The sequence below is a fragment of the Diorhabda sublineata genome, chromosome 1 (assembly GCF_026230105.1).
Source record: "Diorhabda sublineata isolate icDioSubl1.1 chromosome 1, icDioSubl1.1, whole genome shotgun sequence".
NCBI lineage: Eukaryota > Metazoa > Arthropoda > Insecta > Coleoptera > Chrysomelidae > Diorhabda > Diorhabda sublineata.
In genome coordinates, this window is record NC_079474.1 from 6,110,763 (window position 1) to 6,136,737 (window position 25,975).

The 25,975-nt window shown below is 30.7% G+C and overlaps 2 protein-coding genes across 9 annotated transcripts in view; one reads left to right on the forward strand and one right to left on the reverse strand.

Annotated features, from left to right (window-relative positions):
• Positions 1 to 711: 711 nt before the first annotated feature.
• On the forward strand, positions 712 to 11,891 carry LOC130451686 (conserved oligomeric Golgi complex subunit 4). 2 transcript variants are annotated; one of them, XM_056790878.1, is made up of 12 exons: positions 712 to 906; positions 959 to 1,156; positions 1,208 to 1,530; positions 2,900 to 3,371; positions 5,525 to 5,772; positions 6,382 to 6,604; positions 8,680 to 8,788; positions 9,140 to 9,297; positions 9,588 to 9,773; positions 9,835 to 10,055; positions 10,580 to 10,661; positions 10,719 to 11,891. In XM_056790878.1, the coding sequence occupies exons 1-11, from the start codon at positions 835 to 837 to the stop codon at positions 10,620 to 10,622; spliced, it is 2,253 nt and encodes a 750-aa protein (XP_056646856.1). In that variant the 5' UTR covers positions 712 to 834; the 3' UTR covers positions 10,623 to 10,661; positions 10,719 to 11,891. The 2 variants fall into 2 exon arrangements, with proteins under 2 accessions (XP_056646856.1, XP_056646847.1); XM_056790869.1 differs by lacking the exon at positions 10,719 to 11,891 and having other exon boundaries at positions 10,580 to 10,699.
• LOC130451652 (centrosomin) overlaps positions 11,812 to 25,975 on the reverse strand; it is a 95,196-nt gene continuing 81,032 nt past the window's right edge. For all 7 annotated transcript variants that reach the window (XM_056790833.1, XM_056790817.1, XM_056790823.1 and 4 more), the window contains 11 exons: positions 22,883 to 22,969; positions 21,080 to 21,498; positions 20,623 to 21,020; positions 19,467 to 19,758; positions 19,137 to 19,389; positions 18,112 to 18,441; positions 17,789 to 18,007; positions 15,430 to 15,731; positions 14,992 to 15,303; positions 14,102 to 14,337; positions 11,812 to 12,402 (listed from right to left, as the gene is read on the reverse strand). In XM_056790833.1, coding sequence (XP_056646811.1) covers positions 12,158 to 12,402; positions 14,102 to 14,337; positions 14,992 to 15,303; positions 15,430 to 15,731; positions 17,789 to 18,007; positions 18,112 to 18,441; positions 19,137 to 19,389; positions 19,467 to 19,758; positions 20,623 to 21,020; positions 21,080 to 21,498; positions 22,883 to 22,969 — 3,093 coding nt within the window. In that variant the 3' untranslated portion in view covers positions 11,812 to 12,157. The remainder of the gene's footprint in view (positions 12,403 to 14,101; positions 14,338 to 14,991; positions 15,304 to 15,429; positions 15,732 to 17,788; positions 18,008 to 18,111; positions 18,442 to 19,136; positions 19,390 to 19,466; positions 19,759 to 20,622; positions 21,021 to 21,079; positions 21,499 to 22,882; positions 22,970 to 25,975) is intronic.

A 25,975-nucleotide genomic window follows, 5' to 3' on the forward strand; every position in this document is an offset into this window, starting at 1 on the left:
TGTTGTTTCAATATCACAAGCGTTCTTTTTTCACCAAACTTAGACAGTGGCGGCGGCACTCAAGCCTCTTTCAGAAACGAGGCAGTAGTGTAGGGTTGATTCGCTGAAAATACTAAGGTTCCAGCTAAACCAAGTATGTAATGCTTTGTCTAGTTTGAGAGAGAAGATTAGCGAATGCCAGTTCTTAAAGAATCAAAAAACGACGTTTGAGTTCATCATTTTATTGGTGATTTGGTATGACATCATAATTCGAGTTCACACCATCAGTAAAATGTGTCAAAGTCCAAATATGAATTTAGATGTAGCAATCTGTTATGTTGTACACTTGAATAATGATAAAATTATACTAAATAATGAATTTATTACTAATACAAGTGAGTTCACCTTGTGCTATCTACGTAGATAGGACAGGAAGTGTCGCCTTTTCCATCACCCTGACAAATGACATATTGTTGTGACTAAAACACCTAGCCCCGTCTCTACAATACATCACACAATCCACTATTTGAAGTTATTCTTAAACTGGTTAAACTGGTTAAACGAGTAAAGAGAAAATGGTTTTGATTTTTGAAACTTTTAAGTCGTGAAGAATTTGATTACGAAGGAAGAAAATGTTTGACTATCAAATAACTGACAGGGCTCATGAGCTAACACAGAAAGAGGCATTAAGAGTAAGCTACATTTAGGTTCGTTCCAAACGGCAATTTTTCCATAAGATATAAGTCCACAGGATGATTAAAGAAGAATTGTACATAACCTATAACTTTGGAATACGTCTACGTCAATTAAAAAAAACAAATCTTATTTAGTTCTATAATACATAATAATAAAGTAATGACAGAAACCAAATATGCGGAACTACAAAAGGAATATCAAGCTCAACTCAAAAAACTCGAAGAGGAAGAGGTAATTAACAAATTTAACTTTTGAGAAAAAAATAATTTTAGATTTTGTATAGGAGGTTCTCATTCAAGACTTGAATAATATGTTGAACCAAAAAACTTTCCTTGAAGATAAAATTAAAGGTATTGCTAAATTGATACCAACTTTGAAATTAATTAAACATGAAGCACAAGATTTAGTTAACACTGTTAATGATATATCGGAGTCTTCAGAGAAAATAAGTGGTAAAATTAGAGCTTTAGATAGCGCCAGAGTAAGTTCAACCAATATACTATAGGAGTTTTCTAATTACAATTACTTTTAGAGCCGTGTAGATGAATGCCAAGCTAGAGTAAGTGATCTAATAGATCTTGAAATATGTTCTCAAGGAGTACAAGCAGCAATTCTAGATTCAGATTATGAAAAAGGTGCTGCACACGTACATCGTTTTCTATCTATGGATCAATCATTATTAAAAAGAACAGCAAATGATATGGATAATGTAACAGATATGTTGAAATCTGTAAGAACTTTACAAGATGCTGCTAGTCAATTGAGAGCCATTGTAACACATAAATTCACAGAAGCTGTTAACACAGAAGATTTGATATCCATTGAGAGGTTTTTTAAAATATTTCCGTTATTAGGGTAAGAATAAACTTTTTTTTTCTTTATAAGAATAGGACAATCCAGAACCATGACCAACACAACACTAATATGGCCACTGGACGACAAACAACATGTTTAATGATATTGTGACTACTAGATTTGGCTATTTTTTCAGTGTTATTGTGCTTTCTGTTGCCTTGAATTGCCCAAGATTTATTTTTAAGACTTCTTTTTTTGTTTTGGCATATGATTCCTTAAAACAAGTTGGCAATGCCTTTTTAATAACGTCTCTCTCTAGTGACATCAATAAATTTTTATATTGTTTAGCCATTATGTGAATTAACATTTTTCAAATATGAATAAACTGTTGATGTTGATACTCCAAATCTATATCCCAAACCATGGAAATACAGATTTAAATGTAATTTTATTAATGCTAGCAATATATATTACTTGACTGTGTGAACTATGTAAGAATGATTTACTATGTATAGTTCAGTAAATCTATAAAAATTTCGAAAAATGCCTTCTCATTATTTTCAAAAGTTTCGCTAAAAAGGATGATTTCGAGAATGTTCTGTTATGAGCTGACTTAGTATAAGCATCAGATATGTCTTCTGATGATAAATCTATCTGCATATCCACATGGAAATTCTCCTGGAATATTTTCTGTTCCAGTATCTTCTAGTAAAACCTGAAGATATTATTTTACTAAGATAATATTAAATTAAATTCAGCTCAATTAGAGTTAAGACTGCAGACAGAAATGGTTTCTGAAAAGAAATAGGTTTCATCAAACATCTTTCACAGTAACCTTTTACATAATCAGAATATCTTACTTTACTAATTACAACTGTGATGTACTTACTCTACTATAATTACATTTTCTACATTACAGTTATCATGTTTTGTACCTTTCAACATTTTTTTCATCTTACGTATCTTATCTTTTTGCAGAAATAAAGGCTTCATCTATTCTCTAGCATATGTTTAAATTTGGGACTCAATCAGAGTTTAATCTAGATGTATCGGTTTTTCTTAAATAAATAAGCAGATGGTGGACTGCTGTATGTAGCTAACATAACTTAGGAGAATACTTTTACTAGACTGCTGTAATGCACTCAACAGCTTACTAATAACATGGTCTTCTGTCCCTTTTTATAGCATCTAAACATTGTTTTCTATGTTTCTTGGACAGTTGGTTAAGATGCTATTTATGTTTGATCGAGATAAAGCGCACATTAAAAAAAAACTAACAGCTTTCCTTTCAGATCTACTTCCATACTTTATCATGCATCATAAAGAAATTTTTGATTCAAATGACATGGCATGTTATATAAGTAAAGTGTCGTCCATCAGTCATATTTGTTTTCAACTGACCCATATAGATGACCTTTTTCTATTTTAGACTACATGAAGAGGGTATTAAAGAATTTTGCAGTTACTTGAGAACAAAGATAGCTTTAACAGCCGAGAAGAATTTAAAGTCTGCCATGAATACACCACTTTCAGATAAGCGACATGGTGTAATATATGCTGATACCTTAACTCTACTTTATGAGGGTTTAGCAAGAGTCATAGACACCCATCAACCTCTAATTGAAACTTATTATGGTCCTGGCAGATTACTCTCCGCAATATCCATATTACAAAGAGAATGTGATATTCAAACTAAAAGAGTGTTACTTGAATGGACAAAAACCAGAAATATTCAGAAAAAAGTCCAATTGATAAGTGATTTGTCAAGAATGAGTTCCACTTCAAGTTTTAATAAATTAGAAAAGATAGATCCTAAGGATTTAGATATTCTGATTGGAGAGATCACACTAATGCATTTCAGGATTGAGTTGTACATTCGATTTATTCAAAGAAAAGTAACTGTAAGATATTCATATATACATATGCACAATTTTATTTGCAAATAGTACAAATTGAAACGTTCATCATTTATTCCTTTGAATTAATTTTGTTTGGCTAGAACAGTAAGAGTAAACTATTTGAGAAAAAATCCAATGCTGTTTATTAGTAGAATTTTGAACTTAGGTAGGCTTTCTTGATTGTTCCAATAATCTTGTGATCTGCAGAACAATTTGTATATTTTTTAATGTGTTTTGGAACCTCCAGAAAAGAGGACGAATCAACAACCCAATTTTAGGATGGTTAATCAAATCTAAACTTCCAGGTGAAGCACCAAACAACATTCAATCATGATATTTAGATCTTGGAAATACGAAAGCTGATGAAACTTTATTTCCCATAGCATAAATAATCAAACACATAGAAATCATAGTGCAACATCCGCCAGAGACTACTTGGCCCACTTGACGACCTCATAGCTTGGAAACAATATTTGGAGTTTTGACGATTGTTGTTACATCAGCTTTGTCAACATTATGATTTTTGTCTGCTGTAAACTTTTTAGAATTGAGAGCACATTTATAGTTGTCAAAAAATCAAGTAACATTCGCTTGTTAAAGGCAGTAGCCCTTGACAAACTATTATTTTCTGGTTTCCTTGATATAAGAGTAGGTTGTCGATTCATAAAGCTCTTTACCTAGTCTATTGCAGCAATTTTTTTCCTCCCGACATTGATCCAAGCTATCATAATAATAAGCAAGATGTTGAACTTTACTGTAGGTTATTCTGTAATTAAACTCCGAATATCTAATTAACACTTATTGACTCATGTATTTAGAGGTGTAGCATTTTGATGTGTTGGCTGAGGCTCTGTTGGGTTTATCATTGCTAAGATTGACTACTCCTGTCTTAATTTTTACTATGAAATAGAGGAGAATACTGCATTCGGAATAAATCTGCTGGTACTCTCAAATAGATTCCATCGTGGACTAATTTCATTGCTTTAAGCCCAATTTTATAGTGAAGTTTAAACCTCAAACGTCACTTTAAACCACAGATACCCTTTTTGCGCTTTTTATAGATGACGTTTACCGACAAACTTCTGTTTAAACATTACCGGCAATCAGGGGGTAGTTTCTTCTTCTTTAACATGAAAAGAAGGATATGAACTTTGATTAGAAATTTGTACTTTATATTTGATGAACTCGACGATGATAATAAAAAAATTATCAATATTGTCGTAATGCTTCCAAAAGCATTACTTCATTGTTAGATAAATTACAAATTTTCCTTGTTCATTTTTTTATACAACTTTCTCAATCAATCCAACTTTAAAGCAAATATTGGAAAAAAGATTTTTCCACACTAGTGACAATTGGCAGAAAAATGTTTGCTTAACTGTTGCCTAAAAACTTGTTTATTATTGTTATATTCCACATTCTACGGGATTTTTGTTTGAAAACCTTATATAATTCCAAACTTGGTAGATTTGGTTTTGTTTATAAGTTATTTTCTGATACCCAATTGAAACTTTTTTGTTTCTTAGTACTTACTCCGATATTTTATTTAATCTGGAATAATAAAGCCCAATCTCTTTCACAACTCTTCAAAATTATTAACTTTTATACAAATTACTTAGTTTTAGTAGCCTTACATAAAAATAATTTGTAATAATGTTCTTGCAGAAGTTCGGAAAATAATAAACTTTTAATTTGAGAATTTGATCTAAAATTAAGCTTAAAATGTAAAAAGTGAAACAATAAAGCCCAATTTCATTCATAACTCTTTAAAATTCATCACTTTTATACAAATTACTTAGTTTTAGTAGCCTTACATAGAAAAAAATTTCAATAATGTTCCTAAAGAAATTTGGAAATGGTAAAATATTATTTTGTGATTTATTTTGATTTAAAATTTAGCTTACAATGCAAAAAGTTGAACATAGTACACGTTCTCACTAAAATATTTTTTAATAATGTTCATGCAGAAGTTTGGAAAACAATAGTATATTAATTTGATATTTATTTTGATCTACAATGTGAAAAGTTGAAAGTAATAGAAGTTTTCATGTCAAAATAACTTCCAGTGTGAAATTAATATTTTAAATAGACTAAAATGTAGAAAAACAAAATTTTATGATCAAATCTTTCGTAATTTTTGCACTCTAAAATTCCAGACAGATGCAGAAGTAGGAATCCCAAATCAAGATGACAAAAACGAAGTTCTCCAATCGCTAGAAAAACTTATAAAAAATAGTGATTTGGATCAATGTAAACACGACCTTCTAAGTCATTACTTAAGATTAGAACAGTATTACATGGAAGAGTCTGTAGCTAAAGCAGTCAGTATGGATATAATAGAAGCTGGACAGCAAACTTCTAGTATGGTAGACGATACATTTTTCATCATTAGGAAATGTATTAGGTAAGTTCCCTTCACTTTTATTCCATATAATACCTTCGAATATGATAAGATTATATTTTGACTTTTATTTTTGGATACTCCGAAACTAAATTAGTACCAATTTAATCCCTATAATCTTTGAAATTTAAAATCTCTCTTAATCAGGAGTAAACTTGATATATGAACAAAAAAAGACAAATATAATAAGCTAAAAACCAGTAGTAAGGGCAGTAAATGAGAATGATCTAATTAGTTTAAAAAAATCACTTGGTAAATCAGATATACTCACAATCAAATAATAACTAAACTGTTTCTACACTTCTGGATTTTAAATTTTTATTGAAAATATTTGGTTTAAAATCCGCCCTCCTCAGTGTTCTTATAAAATTGGTCGTTTTGATGATTTTATAGTAGATCTAATACTGTATTTAGTTTTAGTAAACTTATAGCCACAATTTTTTTTAAATCTAAGTTATGTGATTTAACATTTATACTGCCTAAATTATTATACAGGTTGATTTCTATTATTTATTATTAAAAAGAAAACTTCTTAATCAAGAAAATTCCAATACGTTGTAACATTAATTATAAAAAAATCGTAAAATTCTAGAATCAATTTATCAATTTTAGGAGATCAGTGTCTACAGGTTCTCTAGATGGTATATGTGTCATAATTAACAATGCCTGTAGAGTACTAGAAAGCGATTTTGGAGAAATACTGAAAAATAGATTAAGACAAGGCTATCCTTCTGGTTATTTGGATCTTACTCAAGCTTACAATGTTCTACAAACTTCTATACAACAGGGCAGATTACAATCTGGTGATACTGAACAATCTAGAATGGCATTTTTAGTAAGTTTTTTTAACTCATTTCAACAAGAGAAAACAGTTAGATTTTAAACTAAAAAATATGCACTGGCTACTCAACAAAGGGTCTCAACTAAGACTCAAAAATAACTTGCTCATCTACAAAAGTAAATCCATACCAATCTTGTCGTATGGAATATAACTAAGGGGCTGCAGTAAATCTTCAAATACGAGAGCCCCCTGGTATGTTACTAACCAAACAATTCATAACGATCTGAACATCCCACTAATCAAAGATGTCATAAAGAGCTATTCCACAAGATACAAAATTCGATCCGATGACCACAACAATGAATTAATAAATAATCTATTCAACCAGCCGCTAGCAAAGAGAAGATTGAATGGATGGTTGGTTCCTGACTCACTTTAGAGACATATAGACAATTTACTTAATCTGCTTATAGAATAAAAAAGGAAAATTGCTGTATATTAATTAAAAAAAAATATGCGGAATCGAATTTTACGCAGCCAGGCTGAGCTTTTTGCATTTATACTTTCTAGATTTTTTTCCGAGAAAACTATAGCTTTTATAAAAAAATGTAAGGTACCTTTTTTATCGAAAAAACTTACCCTGCAACGTAGTGTTTTATATTTTCCTCTATCTCCATCACAGATTGAAATAATGGGAAATATTGAAAATCAAAATGATTCTTCTAAATTTTTTTTACTCTGAGAAATCGATGGACCTCTGAGGTTTTTCTTAAATCAATTAGCCTATTTTAAAGTACATGTAAAAAAATTCAGTCTTTTTGCTTATAATTTGTACCTGTGGCCCCCAGCAACTGGGCCAAAAGAGGTTATATCTTTGCTCCTACATATTTCATATCTTCTTACAATGAATTAGAAAAACTGGAGTCTTATACTCCTCACAAAATATGTACTTGTCAGTTTCTAATAGAAAAAAGAACCTGCAAAAAACTTTTTGAAGTGATTGAGTCCTGAAAGACACTGCCAGTGGTAGAGAAGAGATTATTAACTGTTACCAGGACAAATGTAAATGAAACCTCAATAAATGGTATACATCAATATATTTCAGGTTTCTCACAATATTATCTAGTGGTTTCCATTGATAATATGTTTTTTTTTAACCTGCGGACTGGGCACCTCGGAATAGATCTTAAACCGGAGCGATGGATTAAAATAATTCTAAAACTCAAATAAACACACAACCACAAACTGATGTGCAGGTACTAATGCTACAGATACACAGGTAGACGAACTGCTAGGCCGTTACAGCGATTTTACGAAACTTTTCGACCGACTTTCCGAACGTCGGATCTGAGAGACTTTGCGCCCCGCCCGCCAGGTTAACTAACCGCCTTTTATAAGATTAAGTAATTAAAAATTGTTCTTTGAATAGCCTACTGATTGATGAATACTTTACTTATTATCCCTACATCAACATTTCTACTGACACAGGCTTCTATAACAAAGTTGTTGTCTTTAGAGACTGAAGGTTTAATTCAGTTATTGAAACATATAAATGTAATATTGGTGTAATTTTATACAGTTTGTTCCAGATGAACATCATTTAGGTTTAAGAAATTCCTAAAGCTAGAAATATTAGTGTCAAGTTATCATTATTAGCCATTACTTCCTTGATATTTCCAATTATATTTCTAATTGTAGTTGTAAAGGTGTTTTCATTCTTTTCGCTATCCGTCTTGTAATTTTCTGTAATAATTTCAATTATTGTACTGTATAGAAGAGATGTGAGAATTAACAAAGTTTAGTTGTTTAGTCTAATTTTATTGATGTATTTGACTTGAAAGATATACCAAAATAGCTCAAGGATCGATCCTTATTTTAACTATAGCGCATACCATACTTTCCTTTTTGACATGAAATTTCAAAATTAGCCATTCATTATGTATAATAATACTAAACTTCATAAAATATGGTTTTCAGAATGCTCAAGGCGAGGAGAAAAGTATATTTAAAACAGCATTGATAGGTTTTAATATGGTAATTTGACATAAAGTTCATGTAAATAAGCTAGGCATTAAAACTTCCATGAAAAGAATATTAAAATCAGCTTATTTTACATTTATTCTTTTTAGGTAGCTCTCAATAATGCAGATAGTAGTACGGAATATGTAGATGCCCTATGTGATAATGTGTTGAAAGAAATACAGCAGGCCTTACCAAAAATGAACAGCAACGAAAGAGGTGAGATTTTTATGGAACGAAACTTTTATATTTTTGGAATTTTTAGCTCTCTGAAATTCATTATAAATTATCTCACCTCTCTATTCTGCTGCTGCCTCACTCATCACCTAATGTAATTAGGTCTTGAAGAAACTGACAAGTGTTATTTTTTCTTTCTATTTCTAGCATAACTCTTCATTACAATCATACACAAAAAATGTTTCTGACCATCAGAGCTCAGAACTGGAAGGGAAGGAATAGTCAAAAATAATTCTGATAGAGGGGGACAATAAATCTTTAGATTACAGTTTAATAAATTCTTAATTAATACTTGAATTGTGCATGTTCTATAGAATTTATTTTTATTTTAAGGTAAATTGGAAAGTTGTTTATCTGGACTTTCATCTGTTACTACAAATTTGAAAGATATAATAGATTATGGCATTCAACAATTACGATCATCAGCAATTAAACCCAGAATCAATCCTTGGGTTGATCAATTCTTGAATGTGAACCATCATTTAACTGAAGTAAGTTGTCTGTAGCTTCAATATCGATTACTACTTTGAAAAAACACATCTTATAATAAATTATTCTTGTTTTTTTTGCGTTTTAAAAATATGAGGTATATTTTTGTCTTTTAAAATTCGAGGGCTTTATCACACAGCTGAGAGTGCTTTGATATTCAGATAATTTGGAAATGGAAAGTTTAGTGCGCAGTGACATACTATATGTTTGAAATAATCAAGCATAATGCACAGAAAATATTCTAAACATATTTCTATAATTTTTATTTTGTTCAAAAAAATTATGTTTGTAGGATGAATTGTCAGCGTATGAGGCAGGAGAATCATTTATCCAAACACTAATCATGAATTTGGAAACACTTTTATCATTTTTCAAAGACATTTTGACGAATTCTAATTATGATTCTTTCACGCAAGTATTAACAGCCGAAGTAACTCAGAGATTTGAGAAAGTAATTATGAAAAGTACTTTTAATAGAGTAAGTAATCTGTTTCTTTGAGATTTTTTTTTTCGGTTTCTCCTCAACCTTCTGTTTTTAGCTGGGCGGCTTAGTACTGGATAAAGAAGTAAGATCACTAGCTGGGTACATAACAGCAGCAACATCTTGGTCAGTTAGAGATAAATTCGCTAGATTAACTCAAATAGCAACGGTTCTCAATCTAGAACAAGTTCATGAAATATATGATTATTGGGGAAACCACGACAGTGCTTTAACTTGGAGGTTGACACCTTCAGAACTAAGAACTGTCATGGCTTTGAGGTGAGTATGAGTAAATTATTTCTATTTGGTTTAAAGGTAGGGCATAGTGCAGTATCGTTGAGTTTGGACCAATCGTAGATTTTTTAAAAATTGTGTGTTATGTTTGAACCTGTTAAATTATATTTTTCAAATCTGTGCCACAAGGTGAAGCAGTTCATGTACATGGGGATTTTTGAAAATTATATAAAAGTATATAAAGATATACAGCAATACACATTGTTTTAGCAGAAAAGTGGAAAATAATGAAAAATGTTCTGGGTTTCATTTGAGTAGCACTCAACACTTACAGTTCAACTACACTAGATGTCAAAGTTCTTCAGACAAATTTAGAAAAAAAAGCTGTTTTTGACTTAATTAGAAAAATAACTTATTAAATTTAAGATAATAACAATTTCACCATTAATGTTTCAAACCAAATCTCCATATTACCAGCCTGCTTTTGAGTACATATATTAAAATGTTATGATTGTAAGAATCCCTCAACAACACTGAAACTATAGTAACTTTTGTATTTTTATTTACAGGTCCGATTTTAAATATGAAGATATAAGAAGACTCAAATTATAAATCGTTTATTATTTAATTTAATATATTGTAAGCTTCTTTGTAAGTAGCATAATTATATTGGCACTGTTCATAAATAATACATTTCAGTTCTTTCAGTACCTCAGTCGCGTTATTTGCTATCCAGGCGATCTGATGGGGGCATAGCTTCCATTTGAAAGTACAGATTCCCTGGTAAAAGCAGAAGAATGAGCACACAGTATAAATGTTCACACTTCCGTTATCAACTTTATAATATGGAAAATTGTAGCTAATCCAAGTATCCACTTTTGTTTTGATTTCCCGGAACAACTGGAAACGTTAGTTCGATCGCAGCACACTTGATAAATACTCGAACATTAACATTTATCCCTCAATCTGTAATCTGTATTTATACTGTCATAATTTCTTTTTGTTTGTAAAATTCGAAAAGTAAAACATATATTTCTCGTCACCTGAACCTAAAAGAATTTTGGACCTACGAGACCTCCCGCATGGATACCTGCACACACACCCCAAGCAGGTTTCACTTTTCATCAATAAGACGTGAGAATTCTGGTCGTTAAAAGTATACGCAGTTTGTCGATTGACCATACCGTTCAGTTGGAAGGTTGCTTCGTCCAACCACAAAATAGAATGCTAGAACTGCGGATCATCCTGACTGCATCAGAGGTACCACGTCTTGCAAAATTCCAATCTGCGATTGAAATCGCCCTCGTGAATTGCGTGGAGGAGAAGAGGAAGATTAACTCGATAGTGTCTGCGTTTTAGCATTCATCGTAAAGAACGATCGAATATTTGATGTTCTCCTGATAGCCGCACTGCAGATTGGTTCGGCTGCTTAACTAACGCCAGCACAACTGTTTCCTTATTTTCGTTAATTGTTAGCAATACTGGCCATCCAGAACGCGGCGCGTCGGCAACGGAGATCATTTTTAAGAACTTCTGGTAAGTTTTCCACACTGTTGAACAATTTGGTAGCGGCAAGTTCGCAAATTGTTGAAATTCGGTAAACATAGTTTTGTAATCCGCGTTCGTACGCATATACGACGTAATATAAAAACTCTATTCGACCAACACGTCTTATCAATGTTATCGTGAAACATACAAAACTGTCTAAACCACGAACATGTTTCGTTTTAATCTTTCGACAGCGTTGCTAGATTTTTCAATTTGTTATGTATCAAGTCAACAAATGAATAAAAGAAAATCATTTTATAAAAAATCAAAAAGATTTATTCTACATATTCAAATATATACATAGTTTACAAAAATATACATGTTATCACAAAATACTGTTGATTTCATTAAACTACTAACATTTTACGCAAACACTCTGCCTTTTATACTAAACATACCATACCCCATTAAAATAAGCATAAAAATTGGCACACAGATTTCGGGAACTATCACATTCCCAGGATTTTGTAAAAGAGATTTCTATCATATTTATATGATACAAATAATGTACAGACAGCAGGATATTCATTGTACATATTCATATTTAGAAATAAATTAAAAATAGATAAAAACAAATGTAAAATTAAGTTTTTGTATAATTACATCTTGAATGCATCACTTTCTGAACCAGAATCAAGATTGGCCTTAGCCTGTCGAAGAACTTGGCTCGTTTTGTGAATTTGTTTACAAATAGTCTTTTCTACTTGTCTCTTTCGCTGATTGGCAATTGTGAGTTGTTGGGCAGTTTCTTCTAAAGCACGACGCATTCCAAGCAGTTTTCGTTTGAGTTCATGGTTTTCATTTCTTAACTCTTGTGTATTCTGACAGCAATGTTGTTTTTCCCCTAAAAGCATAATACAATGTATTTACTACACAAATTTACTAACTCGAATTCTATTAATTTTTTAATGGCAAATCCGAATAACTAATGAACTTTTGAAAACATCGAAACAACATATCTCATTTCAAGAAACTTTACGTCAATATATTTTTTTGATATTTGAAAATGTAAATAGAAAAAATCTGTTACAATGCGTATCTTTGGAAATTTGATAATATCAATCCTTTACATCAAGTTAAGACTTCAATACTACTCTGAGGAAGAGAAAATTTAAAAACGGTTGGACAATTTTAATAAAAGCACATACAGTTGTAAAATAAAAAGGAAATAACAAAAATGAATTTCTGAAAATCTTTAATTAAATTATAGTTAGTGGTTCGGTCTGCCAAAAGAAATTAAGAGAGTAGGTGATTTAAACTATGCTTAAAGCATGGCATTAATGATCTATTATAACTATGTCATATTTACATTCAAAGTACATTGTACTAACAATTTTATAGATTCTGGGTTTTGATAATTTTTTCTTGGACTTCTTTTTTCAAATATTTTGTATTGCAGAATGAATTGGAACACTGCATATCTCGCATTATGTGACCGAATTACTGTAGTTTGTGAGTTTTTATGGTTATCAATATTTTTCGTTCTTTTCTATTTTTCTGAGGATCTATTCATTTATTATCTGGGTGAATTTAAATATATATATATATATATATATATATATATATATATATATATATATATATATATATATATATATATATATATATATATATATATATATTCATATTCTTGAAAGTCTACTTCAACAGTCATATCTTCTTCGATTTCTTCTTCTTTCTCTTACTGGATGTTCATAAATAAATTGTTCAAATGTATGTCATTGATCTTCTCTTTATTAAAATGACAGGAATCTTCATCTACTGTACTTAACTGGACATTTGGGCAAGACTCGCCTGTACACACTGAAGAACACCGATTTTCTACAGCTACATCTGGCACTACAACCTTTTTTTGCAATTGCAAAAAATAATGTTGAGAAGTTCAAACTAAAATTTTGACCTTTGACCCCGAATAAATTTTGTAGCACACATAGGATCGATGGGGGTTTTTAAAACTTAAATTTATAATGGTAAACCCCAGTTCTCCACCAATATTTGGATTTCCGGGAATTTTTGACCACTATTTTTATGTCTAAATTGACCGGACTATTTATGAAAGTCCTCTCGATCTAAATTTATTATTTTATATGAGATTTTGGATATACCATAATCGAAGTTATTTATGAAGGGGGTAGTTTTTTAAAAATGTTTATAAATAATGACTAAAGTGTAATTCTTTGAAACAGTTTTAACGATACATACTTCCTGATAAGATTAAAAAATACATAGCAATTATTTACAGCTTGCTTGGTCGCAGTTGACAAGCTGATAAAGCGTTATTAGTTACAATTTAAGTGTACCGTTTAATTTTTAATTGATCAGAATTCATAGACCTCCAATTTATATAAATGTTTCCAAATTTCAACTTCTCAATCACAGATAACAATGGTATGTTATCAGGTTCTCGCTGAAAAGAACTTCTTTTATTACTTATAAAAATTGGTAGTGTCGTGATATAAAGATATTTTAGGTTTATTTATGTAACACCCAAAAATTCCAAAAACTAGTATTATGCAATTTTTGTGTTGAAAATATACCCTTACCACTATCAATCTTCTCGTTGGTATCCCCATCTCCATCAAGTAAATTGTTCATAGATTCAGTCAACTCTATAGTCTGTAATAAAGGTCTAACAATATTAGTATTATTGTGATGCATTTCCAAACTTGAAAATCGTCCTTGGTCACTTTCGATCCCCAAATCAGGAGATGCGTTAGCTTCTTGTCTATCAACGTCTGGATGTTGTCTATTTCTTGCTAACGAGGTGTTAAGATTGTACCTTAAACAAATATTAACACAAATCAAACGATTATAATAAAGACCAATCACTATTATTAAAATGCAAGGTGCTGTATATATATATACAGGGTGTATATTATATATTCATGCGACACAATTCAAAATTGCTCGTATGAAATTAAAATGGGTCTTTCCTATAACCAAATTTACTCAACTCACCCTTTTCCGATATATCACCCTTAAAAGCTGGGGACTGAAATTGAGTTTATTTTTTTTTGTAAAATTTCAGAAATACTAGAAACCTGAAATTCTGTAATTTTCGTGCACTCGCAAAGCACTAACTGCGGGTATATTTCTTTTAATATAATAAGGTAAGTAGTAAGTAAGGTAAGTGTTGCTAATTTCACCCCCGTATAATGTAACAGGAATATTGAAAAAATACCGTAATTAGTCCTTTGGGAGTGCACGAAAATTACAGAATTTCAAGTTTCTAGCATTTCTGAAATTTTAGAAAAAAAAATAAACTCAATTTCAGTCACCACCTTTTAAGGGTGATATATCTGAAAAGGGTGGGTTGAGAAAATTTTGTTATATGAAAGACCAACTTAATTTCATACGAACAATTACCAGAATTTTGAATTTTGTCGCATGAATTTAGAAACTCTTTGTATATGTAAACATTTCACTTACATACCTGCTACATTCTTCTAAGTTATCCTCTGAACTGTAACTAGGCTGAGAAAACTGTCTTTGGAAGCCAATATTGTGGTTTGTGGTACTCAAATTTGGCATTGTAGATGAAAGTTCGACGCGATGAGCCTGTGCTCTAACGAACCTGTTGTGTAATTCAGCATTGTTTGATTCCAACACACTGATTTTCACTTGAAGCTCCGACTTCTGTTTTTGTAATGTAGAAATTTGTAGCTGGTAGTTTTGGGATACGGAATCGCATTCAGCTCGGATTTCCGCTAGTTGTTGTTTAAGTTCAGAATCTCTTAAGTTATACCTACAAGCAAACAAAACTGATCATCATTTAAACAAAGACAAAATATTAGAAACCGTTAATTCGTTTATGATTATATAATTTAATAGAAACACTATGAGTAAAATCATATAATGAAATAACTAATACCTTTCAAGTTCTTGCTCCAATCGAGTCTTTTCGTTCGCCAGTTTGGTTTTCTCCAATACAGATTCTGAATATTGTAAAGTTGTAGCATCTAATTCCTTTCTTAGATTAGAAATCTTTTCTTGTTCTTCTGCCACCTTATTACTAATTTCTTGTTCTTTATTTTGGTACATTTTTAATGTGCGCTCATAGGAATCGACCATTTCCTTCAGTTCATCCAACTCACTTATAAGTCTATCAACTTCAAGTAATTTTTGTTCCGCTTCAGATTTTCTAATGAAGTTTTTGGAATAGTTCTCTTCAATCTTGAAAGATTTTTAATAATAATATTCATATTAATCGATTGATTAAATTATAAAATGTAATAGATTGGAGACAATAAAAAATATTTTGCAAAACAGGAATATTGTTAAAACAAAGTTAATTTCAATCTTACTTTCTGTAATTTCATTCGTATTTATATTAATCAGTATAAAAACAAGAGCAAGGAGATAATTGTGACAAAATAATCCTATAATGTTAGGAGCCAAATAGGCTTGAAAATAAAGGGCATTTGAATATATAAACAATGAATAATTTTCAAACATCAACTAAGGTTAATTTAGGAAATGAAAATAAAGGTGAGTAATATCTCATCGTAATAAGGGCTGAAATAATCCATTTCTTACAATATCATATATACATATATATATAAACAATATCTGAATCTACTAAACATAGTTTCAAATATTTCAATTGTTTTGTTGAATTCCCTTAATTTATTGATATCTGTAGCTCTCCAAAGCCATGTCGATACACATTTTATTTTTAATAGACCTAAAGATAAAATAATTTGGAGGCTATTTGATTGCACAAAGAAATAATTCTACAATTAAAAATATTTCTAAATTTTGAAAGTAAAATAATTGATTATTTTTGTAAATAATGAGTTGTTATATAAAAAATCATAGTACAAAACTTCCTCTGACATTGTCTTGGGGGAAAAATTTTTGTACTTTAAAGCAATAGTAAGCATTTTTTCATCCTTTGCATATATTTTTTAGAATCACAATATCTCAACTTATTGTACTTTGATTTGAAAATTAATTAGCAAAAGCGAATGTGAGCCATACATCTCCATATTATTTTGATGTTTTATTTTACACTGACATTTTGGGATTTAGCCTTTATTCCTATATAATAGATAATTTTCCAAAATTGTTAATATTGCCAGATAAAATTTCTGCTCAAAACTAACGAAATAAATTCCACAGATAGCTCTGTTTTTTTTTTATTTTCATTGTGGATCGAACCTTCAAGTGACCTTTTTAGAAATGTTATTACTTAGTCTGAAAAAGTCGAGAGTATTGATATAAAAAGTGAAATTGTGCAAATGAATGACAAACAATAAAATATCATAAAAAACCTTATTTTCTATAACAAAAAGTGATGATTAAATTGAAATTTCTGGACCTGTTGGTGACATTCATACTTTACACACTGTTTATACAAGAATTGCTACTTTAGTTTTGAGATAGACAAATATTCATGATTGGATATGGCTTGCATGTGTTTGAACCAATTCCGATTGAGGTACCTCCAAAGAATGTGATTTGAATGCATCAACTGCTTCTTCGGGTGTAGAAAAACGTTGACCATTGACCTTTCAATTTATTTGATACAACAACTTTTGTTGTATTTGGCTGGCCTTATAAAACGAGTTTTTTTTAGCGATTGTCAAATAACGTGGTATACAACGCGAACTAATCTTGTTAACAGCCAAATGCTCATGCAATATTGAGGATATGCGAGTGAAACTAATGCCCAAGTATGCCTTAATTTCACGGTATGTCACATGGCGATGTCAAACTTTATGATGGCAATTTCAGATTGCCATATCTCAAAATTTGAGTACCAACCCTCGAACTACCAGTACACCAATACTCATAATTACACTGACGCGCGTTTCAATAACCAAGTCATAGACTGAAAGTAAACTGTCAGTCTTTGAAGATGATAACTTGGTTGTCGAAATGCGCGTCAGTGTAATTTTGAGAGTATTGGTGTAGTGGTAGGGTAAACAGTGTGTTTAGAACAAAGCTTCATGTCTAGAGAGGAGATTCAAAAAATTATAGAAGGGCCTTATTGGATTTGAATTCAAACACTAACTTCTATTGCTAAATTTTAAACTTCTTCCTAGTTGCGTCAAATTACTCTTAAATAACATATTCTCATTCTCAATACTGTTCATTAACACAATTCCACTTCTGATACAAATGTTCCTACTTCATCCAAGTCAAGAATGCCACTTTAAATAGTTTGCTTTGTAATGTAAATAAAGTGCATACTAGTTTGGAGTTTGAGACAGCAGTCATTTAATTACCTCTTTCATCCTCTGTACATAATTGTTGGAATATTCTTCTTTGATAAGTTCAATTTTGTCAGTCACTTTCTGCTCAATTTCCTCTAATTTTCTAATATGTTCAGCTTCTATATCTACTGCAAATTCTTCAACAACCTTCTTCATTCGTGTTTCAAGTTCTTTGAAATCCTTTTCTTTGTTTTCATAGTTCACCAAATCCTCTTTTGCTTTTTGGATAACCTTAAAAAGAGAATACTATTAATATAAAAGAGGTTTCAAATTGCATTTCTTGACTTAATTCTAATTTTGATGATAAAACGTATGTAGCAAAGAGAAATTCTTACCCTGTTAAGTTCTTCAGTCAAATTCAACTTCTCAGTTTTTTCAACTTCTAGAGAGTTTATCAAATTTTGTACTTCTTTATCTTTATTCACAATACTACGCATTAACTCTTCCTTGGTTTTCATCAAATCTTCCAGTTGAATTTTAAGAGCAACAACTTGATTTTCCGCTTCTGATTTCAAAGTTTCGACATTGAGAAGTTTCTCTTCTGTTTGCAACAAGTTAGTTTTTACTTGTTCGTACAATTCCTTGGCTACAGTTGATCTCAGTTGTTGAGTTTTTTGTTCACATTCCATTTGTAATTCATTCATCTGTTGATGAAGTTCAATAATCTAAGCAAAATCAAAGGAAACACTAGCTATGAATATTGTTAGATAAGTATGATAAAATGAAGTGTACTGCAAATGATGTAAATCATTTCAGTGATATTTTTAGCAACTTGAGGTAATGATAAATTATTTTCTTATATTCTTATGTCATTGTATTGTAAAAAGGATTATTCTGTCCTGAAACTACAAATTTTAATATTGCAGTTGCTATATTAAAGTCTGAAAACTGAAAATATATGTGCCAATTATGAAATTTGGTATAACAAGAAAAATTATCTGGCATGAAAAACCACTTTGAACTTATTTGGAAGATCAAGAAATGATCAAAATGTCTTCAAGTTTATGCAGTTATTATTAAATCATATGAAATAAGACATAAATTTAAAAAAAGTTGACATAGAAAAGATTAGTTTTTGAACCAAAACTTCAACCGTATCAATAATTATTTATGTAATTAGTCAAATGAACATTACTGTTTATTAGAAAAAATGAGTATTCACACTTAGCTGTAGCACAAAGTATACACATCAACAGTTAATACAGGTTAATCCAGTATTGGTAGTACATAATATTGTAAAAATCAATGCAATTTCATAAACTAGAGCAAATAATGGTAAAAATAAGGAAGAAAAGATAATCTACTCAATAAAAAGGAAAACAGTAACTAAAATGAAATGAATTTCTGACTGGAGTAATACCTGTTGTTTATCATACATCGTTTTAATCTTCGGTGTTACATTGCAGGTAGCTTCATCTTCAGTACTTTCGCTAAACCTTTCTTCTTTAGATGTTATGGAATTAGTAAGAGTTTGATTAAGGCCTATTCTAGCTCTGGACACTGCTCTATCTGGTTCTGACCATCCTTCTGATTCTGAATGGCAGTCACTTTGGTATTTCAAAGTTGTTGAAGTGGTATTACTTTTTGTAGGAGTTACATACTTGGATAGTTCCCTAAAAATTTGACATAACACATTTATAGTCATTGAAAAATTCTGCTGATTTGAAAAAAGAAATCGTTATGTACCCACCTAGCGTATCCACTCAAGTTATTGTTTCTTTGTTCCTCATCTGTATCAGATATTTTGGTAATGGTATTTAATTTATTTAACTCGTTATCTCTCAGCTGAAGTTCCGATTTCAAATTAACAATTTGTTCTCTTAACGCCGTGATGACTTCATCGCAATTCGGTTCGGATTTTTTGTTTTGTTTGTATAAATGGCTTTGGTATGTCAGGGTAATATCACTAGGAACTATACTCAAAATTTCGGGACTTTCTTCGACTTCTCGTGAGTCCAGAGACAAATCTTTAAATGCTGATCCTGTAATAAATTATTTGTAGAGAATAAAAATTAGCAGTTTTCACAAACAAATGATTTTTATAGAAGTTCATAATATTAAGACACTTAAAATATATATAATTATGATACTGCTCCATATCAAAGACCTTTCTATCATTAAAACTCAAAGTGAAAAATGAACGAGAAAGTTGTTCTTGGTCTCTTAACAGCCTTTACCTGGACCTCCAGTTTGGCACCTCCCAAAGCTCTGACCGGTGATTTTAACAAGGCCCAGATCAAATGCCTCAAAATTTGTGGTGCGGAGAAAAAAAGGAGCAGGAAAAGCAAATCTACAGAGACGGTTCAGCGCTTAACGGCCCAGACTCCAAGGTTGCCTTGACTTCCAGCCCTTCTCCATCCAGAGCTTCCAAACTACAGGTCCAGATAAAGCCTGTTAAGAGGTCAAGAGCCTCTGAGTTCATGCCCATCGAGTTGGCTCCAAAAGCTGTAAAACTACATCTGCAGTAGGCCCCGGTGCTAGCCAAGCGAAATCGGAAGGACGATCGAATCTATAGTCGAACAGGATAACCCAATACCGGTTTCACGGAAGAACAGCTGCTGGATTACATTGATGCGGTGACAATGTGCGGTCTATCCGGCAAGAAATCAAATAATTTCTTCATTTTTGGCTGGTTAGAGATCATGTCCTAATTCGTCAAAAGGTTCAAGCCGTTTCAAAGGACATTGGCCTTTAGTAATTTTTAGCGGAGCATATATTATATATTGTTTTTGAGAAACTTGTCAAATAAACGTACGAGTACGTTACTCTCATAGTAATCAATTGGTTAATATAAAAATTGTTAGATGGAATTATGTACAAAAATATGAAAATGTATAGTAACTCACCATTTAAAATTGATGTAATGTTTGAGAGTTGTGCCAAGCTTTGGTCAGGATTGAAGCCCAAACTCATATTAAAAGATTTTGATAAATCTAAGCTACTATTAATGATTTCTCTCAATTTTCTCTCTTTATGCATTCCAATATAACCCAAAATTGATTTTTGTTTTAACAAAGAATCTAAAAATATTGTTAACTCTTCCAATCGACAATTGAGCAAAGTACAAACTTTGTTAGATTCACGTTTGAGTTTTTCGGATTTTTCTAAATCAATTTTTAGAGATTCCACTTGGCTTTTCAGTTTTTCAATAATTTCAGGGTAGTTGACGGCTTCTACTTCTTTGATTTTGAGTTTCAAGAAGTCTCTTTCTTCTTTGCAAGCTTTCAATTCATCTTGAAGGGTTCTAAAAAAATTTAAAAATTAAATCACCGCTCAATTTGATTTTATAAAAATATATTTTACCTGATGTTATTGATTTTTGTTGGAGATGAAGAAAAGTCTTTCATCTCTGCATCGTAACCAACATTCAGATCTAAACCAAGCTCAGAAATAGTTTGCTTCAAAACTTTAAGTTGTTGATCTTTTCCTGTGAGGTCTTTCTTCAATTTTAAAATTTCCGGTGAATTCATCAGTTTGCTATGTAACTTTTCAATTTCTTTGTTTTTCTCCCACAATTCTTTATTAACGATTTCTTGTAAAAAGGAGTTGAGTCGTTCTATTTCCTTTTCTTTTTCTTTAGCGTCTGGATTTCCAGATAATACCTCAAATTCCAACTCTGTTATTTTGTTGTCTTTATATTCCAAACTTGTTAATAGATTGTCGTATTGTTCGCGAATCTTTTGAATCTGGTTGTCTTTTTCTTTTAAAGTTGCCTCCAGTATCTAAAAATACATTTCAAAATTAATGGTTTTTATATTTTTACCAAATGTTAAGTTAGTCATGTTCATTATAAAAATTTAAGTATTTGGTTAATAGTTTTGGCTCTACTAGATTTGTCGATTAATGTTAGAGAAATTTTGACTAAAATCTTATTAAAGTAAATAAATAAATAAAGTAAGTTAAAGTCCAAAAATCGAGCAAGAGAGTGTCAGCACCAGATTTTTAGGAGACAAAAGAAATTTTGGTTGTAGATAACCTTCTTATGATAAAATAATAAAAGCATACTATTATTGTAATTTTCTGAACCAACTGGTTGGTAAAAGTTGAAAAAATAATCATCACCCTCTCTGTTCAGTTCAAGAAATAATCACGAAAATCAGTGAATTAAAGTACAAGTAATATCCATCCTATTCTCCATACTTAGTTCTCTCTGATTTCTGATTGTTACACACATAAAAAAAATCATGGAAAACTATTTTGATCAAACGAAAATGAATTAGAAATTACTGGAAGAAATGCATTGGTGCTCAGAGACAGTGTATTGAATATTAGAATTTTGTAAACGATGAGGGGTATTTTACAAAACCTAAATTTTTCTGGAAAAAATTTGTAAATGTAGAGATGCTGATCTTAGTAGATATAAAGGAAAATGTGGAATCTGTAATATCATATATGACCTTCAAATACTGGTTAATAATGTAGGAAATAAAATGAGTCTAAATATCAACGCCAAAAGACAAACTTCATAATTATCTCCAAAAACTTAGGTATGTTTAAAAATTCTACGATAATATTTAACGCAAGGTCAATATAGAGGACAAATTTAAGTAGCAGGGTATTTGGCTTTTGAAAAATGGTCATCAGACAAGAAAATGAAAAATCGCACCGAATAAGCCTTCTTGAGATTTACTTCTGCCGATTTTGACCTTAACCTAAGACTATAGATTTGTGAAGTGCTAAGTTTGGTGCTTCCTCAATGGAAGTTTGGAAATTTCAATTAACTGCTAATAACCAACTACTACTTGTATCGTATAATCCTTGAAATGACATGGAAAGTTTTGCTAAAAATAATTTGGGACTCTACTCAAATCAGACTCAGTTCTACAATGAGTTAACAAACAACGTGAGCTTTATGAACTGATCAAAAAGAAAAAAACGGTCTACTTTTGATGTACAAATCAAAACGCAAATAATCTAGTTACTGATACATACCGTTAGGGACAGAGAGCAACGGAAAATTTCCTCGCAAACATGCATCAATGGATTTGCATTAGAAGAAGGAGAATCTTAATGCAAAAGATTAGATGAATAACTGAGTTGGAGTTATAAAGAGAAAATTAAGTTAATTGAACATAGTTGTAAAATAATTGTTAAGAACAACTTTACCTGTATTTTGGCCTCCAACTCAACACTAAGAACTTTGTACTGCTCTGCCATGTCCATACCTTCCGCTTGCATCTCCTCCATCGATTTCTATTAAAAGTGATATCCATGGTAAAAATAAACTTACAATGTTCTTAAATTTAATGAAAGCAACTAAGTAGTTGGTGATTGATAAACATTACATCTAACTTCAATATAAAATTTACATTTATTCTCCACCAAAGCATCGAAAGCAACAAAATAAAAAAACAAACACAAAATAAAACCAAAGCTTGAGATCCATGCTTTTATTTACGGTTAATACAAAAAGCTACAAAATACTCTACAAACTACACTTGAAGCTAATATCTTAGCAAAGGACAATGTGTTAGTAACAATTTTTTCTCAGTATTTTACACTGCTTCAATTTCAAGTTAAGGCATATTATTCACAGCTTGCGTTTTATACATATATTTTTTATACGTTCTGGAATCAAAATTCGGAATAGAATACAGACTATTAATGCGAGCATTAAGATATAAACTCGCCCAGTCCTAAAAAAAATAATCAGATAAATATGTAATCAAATTTCTTACCTAAAAGAGCGGAAATCTACAAAAAAATAGTGAAGTCCCCAAAAATAAGTGCAGTGTGAAAATTCAATTGACAAAGAATAAAAATGCAATAGGGTACTTGCATGGGTTAAGAAAAAAATAGTTATGGATAGTTTATATACAACTTTTATTTAATCCTTTGATAAATATTTATAGAGAAAAAAATTATTGAAAATTCAAAAATTTTCTAAGTGGTTTAAACATTTCGATAAGGCCGCCATATTGCGTGACATCATAGGTATAAAATAAACACTGAACATATGATACAATGTAAATAAGATGGTTATTCTAACATAAGCGTTATTATAAAAATTTTGATCAATTAGAAAAATGGTATATAAATTCTGTTTTGTGCCAGGATGTGAAAATATCACGACTAAAACAACTGATAAAGTTTTTTTATAATGCCAAGAAATTCGAATATTCAACAAAAACGATCCTGTGAGATGTAATTATTTTTATTGCCAGGATCATTTCAATGTTAGTAAGATTCAAATTTAACTTATTTCAATGTAATAATGTAAGAACTTAACCTGAAAGATATATTCATTTTATTCTTATATATAGAAAAATGTTTTATTTAAACGTAACTAATAAAAAACCGTATTATAACAGCACTCGCTACGTTGTCGACAACGATAACCTCGTGATCATCAAGTAGACAACTACTCAATATTTTTATTAAACCTATGACGTCACAACTGAAAATCAATGATAATAGCTTTTTATGTAGTTAAAAATTTGAAATGTTTGCGATTTTCAATTAAATATTTAGATATTATTTTTTCACTTTTGGTTAAATGTTTTACTTTCTGGCGTTATTTTATATCAACAACTTATAAAATAAACAAAAACATCAATACTTTTTAAAAAATGCTAGTATCCTATTAGAGAGTATTAGCTTAGTTGAAGAACTTCTGGGGGGTATCTTAAATTCAAGGCTTTACGCCCTTGAAACTTGACATTTTAAAACTACGTATGTAGGACCATTTCCACACACAAATATGAAAGTCGTCTTTACAGTAAAAAAACGGAAACTGGAGTATTTTGATCACATACTAAGACACGACAAATATCGTCTTTTACAGTTGATTCTCCAAGGAAAAGTGGATAGAAAGAGGGGACCAGGGAGAAGACGGAATGCATGGTTGCATAAAATACGGCAGTGATTTGGAGTGTCATCTGTTGGTCTGTTTAGAAACGAAGGAAACAAGATAATAATATCCCTGTTAATAGACAACGTTCACAACGGATAAGGCAATGAAAGAAGAAATATAACAAGAGTTTCAAAATAGGATTCAGAAGTAATTATAATAATTCCTTCACAATCTTGAATTAATATTAAACTTAAAATGTGAATTCCATTCAGTATAAATATACCGAAACAAGATTAGTATCATTTAATAGATTTTTTAACTTTAAATATTCAGTTCCAAAATTTCACTAGTTTATGTATAATGTAATGTTAAGAGGAAGAAGGGAATTTTTGGATAGCCCTATATGTGAGAGTTAACTCAACAAAACACCAAGTTGTACAGATGATAATAGAGAAGATTAAAATTATAAAATTATTGTCCAGTAAACATTAAAAAGTAATTTATTTAAGTAAACGTTGGAATTACACTATTAATTGTTACAGAATAGATTGTTACTAAACACAAGCTGTCCCAAATGACATAAAGTATAAAAATATCAAACCTTATCTATTTTGCTCTGTTTTTTTTTTTATAAACTTCTATTTTTCACAGCAGAAACAAAAAGTAGAGTCCTCTAAGCATCGCGCACTTACAAATACTACATAAATGATGGGTGCTCCAACTAAATCTAATTTTAACTAAGTTCAGAATGCAAAGTTTTGAATCGTTCTCTATTATAAGACAGTTAAATTTTGATGAATTAGGCCAGCACATACAATATAATTAGGCACAAGGAATTATGAACATTTCACATCTACTATCTATGTCTTTTGATTGCAAAAACAAAACCGAAAAAGTATTAATGAAATATGGCGTTACCTATTACTATATATTCATTCCACTGACAAATTTGATAATTTTAATAATTAAAACTATTTCTTATTTAAAAATCAATCTATACAGGTCAAATGTAAACGCAATTGGTTAGTAGTGTGCTCAAGATTGAGCATACATACAAGTTGTTTTTCACTTTCAGATTTGACAGGCTTTTGATTTTATTGATATTGTTTATAACATTTCAGATAAAAGTACATGTTACTGGAAAATGTAAGCAAATGAACTTGGAAGGAAACTATCGGGAATGCGATAGTCAGATTGCTACCAAAGCATTGAACTCCCATAACATTAGTTAAAAATTGGAATGGTAATGCTGTGGGAAATTCAATGACTGAGGCAAAGAGAGTTTGGGAAATAAAGAAAGATAATGCTAATCTATTTGCCAAAATAGGAACGCTAAAGTCTTTTACTGACCTGGAGCATTTCTATGCTATAGGAAAATACACCTTTCAGAAACTTAATAGTACATG

Coding starts and splice junctions, on each gene's coding strand:
- LOC130451686 (XM_056790878.1), top strand. CDS start 835: ATGACAGAAACCAAATATGCGGAACTACAAAAGGAATATCAAGCTCAA. Junction 1,157..1,207: donor GAGCTTTAGATAGCGCCAGA/GTAAGTTCAACC, acceptor AATTACTTTTAG/AGCCGTGTAGATGAATGCCA. Junction 10,056..10,579: donor AGAACTGTCATGGCTTTGAG/GTGAGTATGAGT, acceptor TTTTATTTACAG/GTCCGATTTTAAATATGAAG.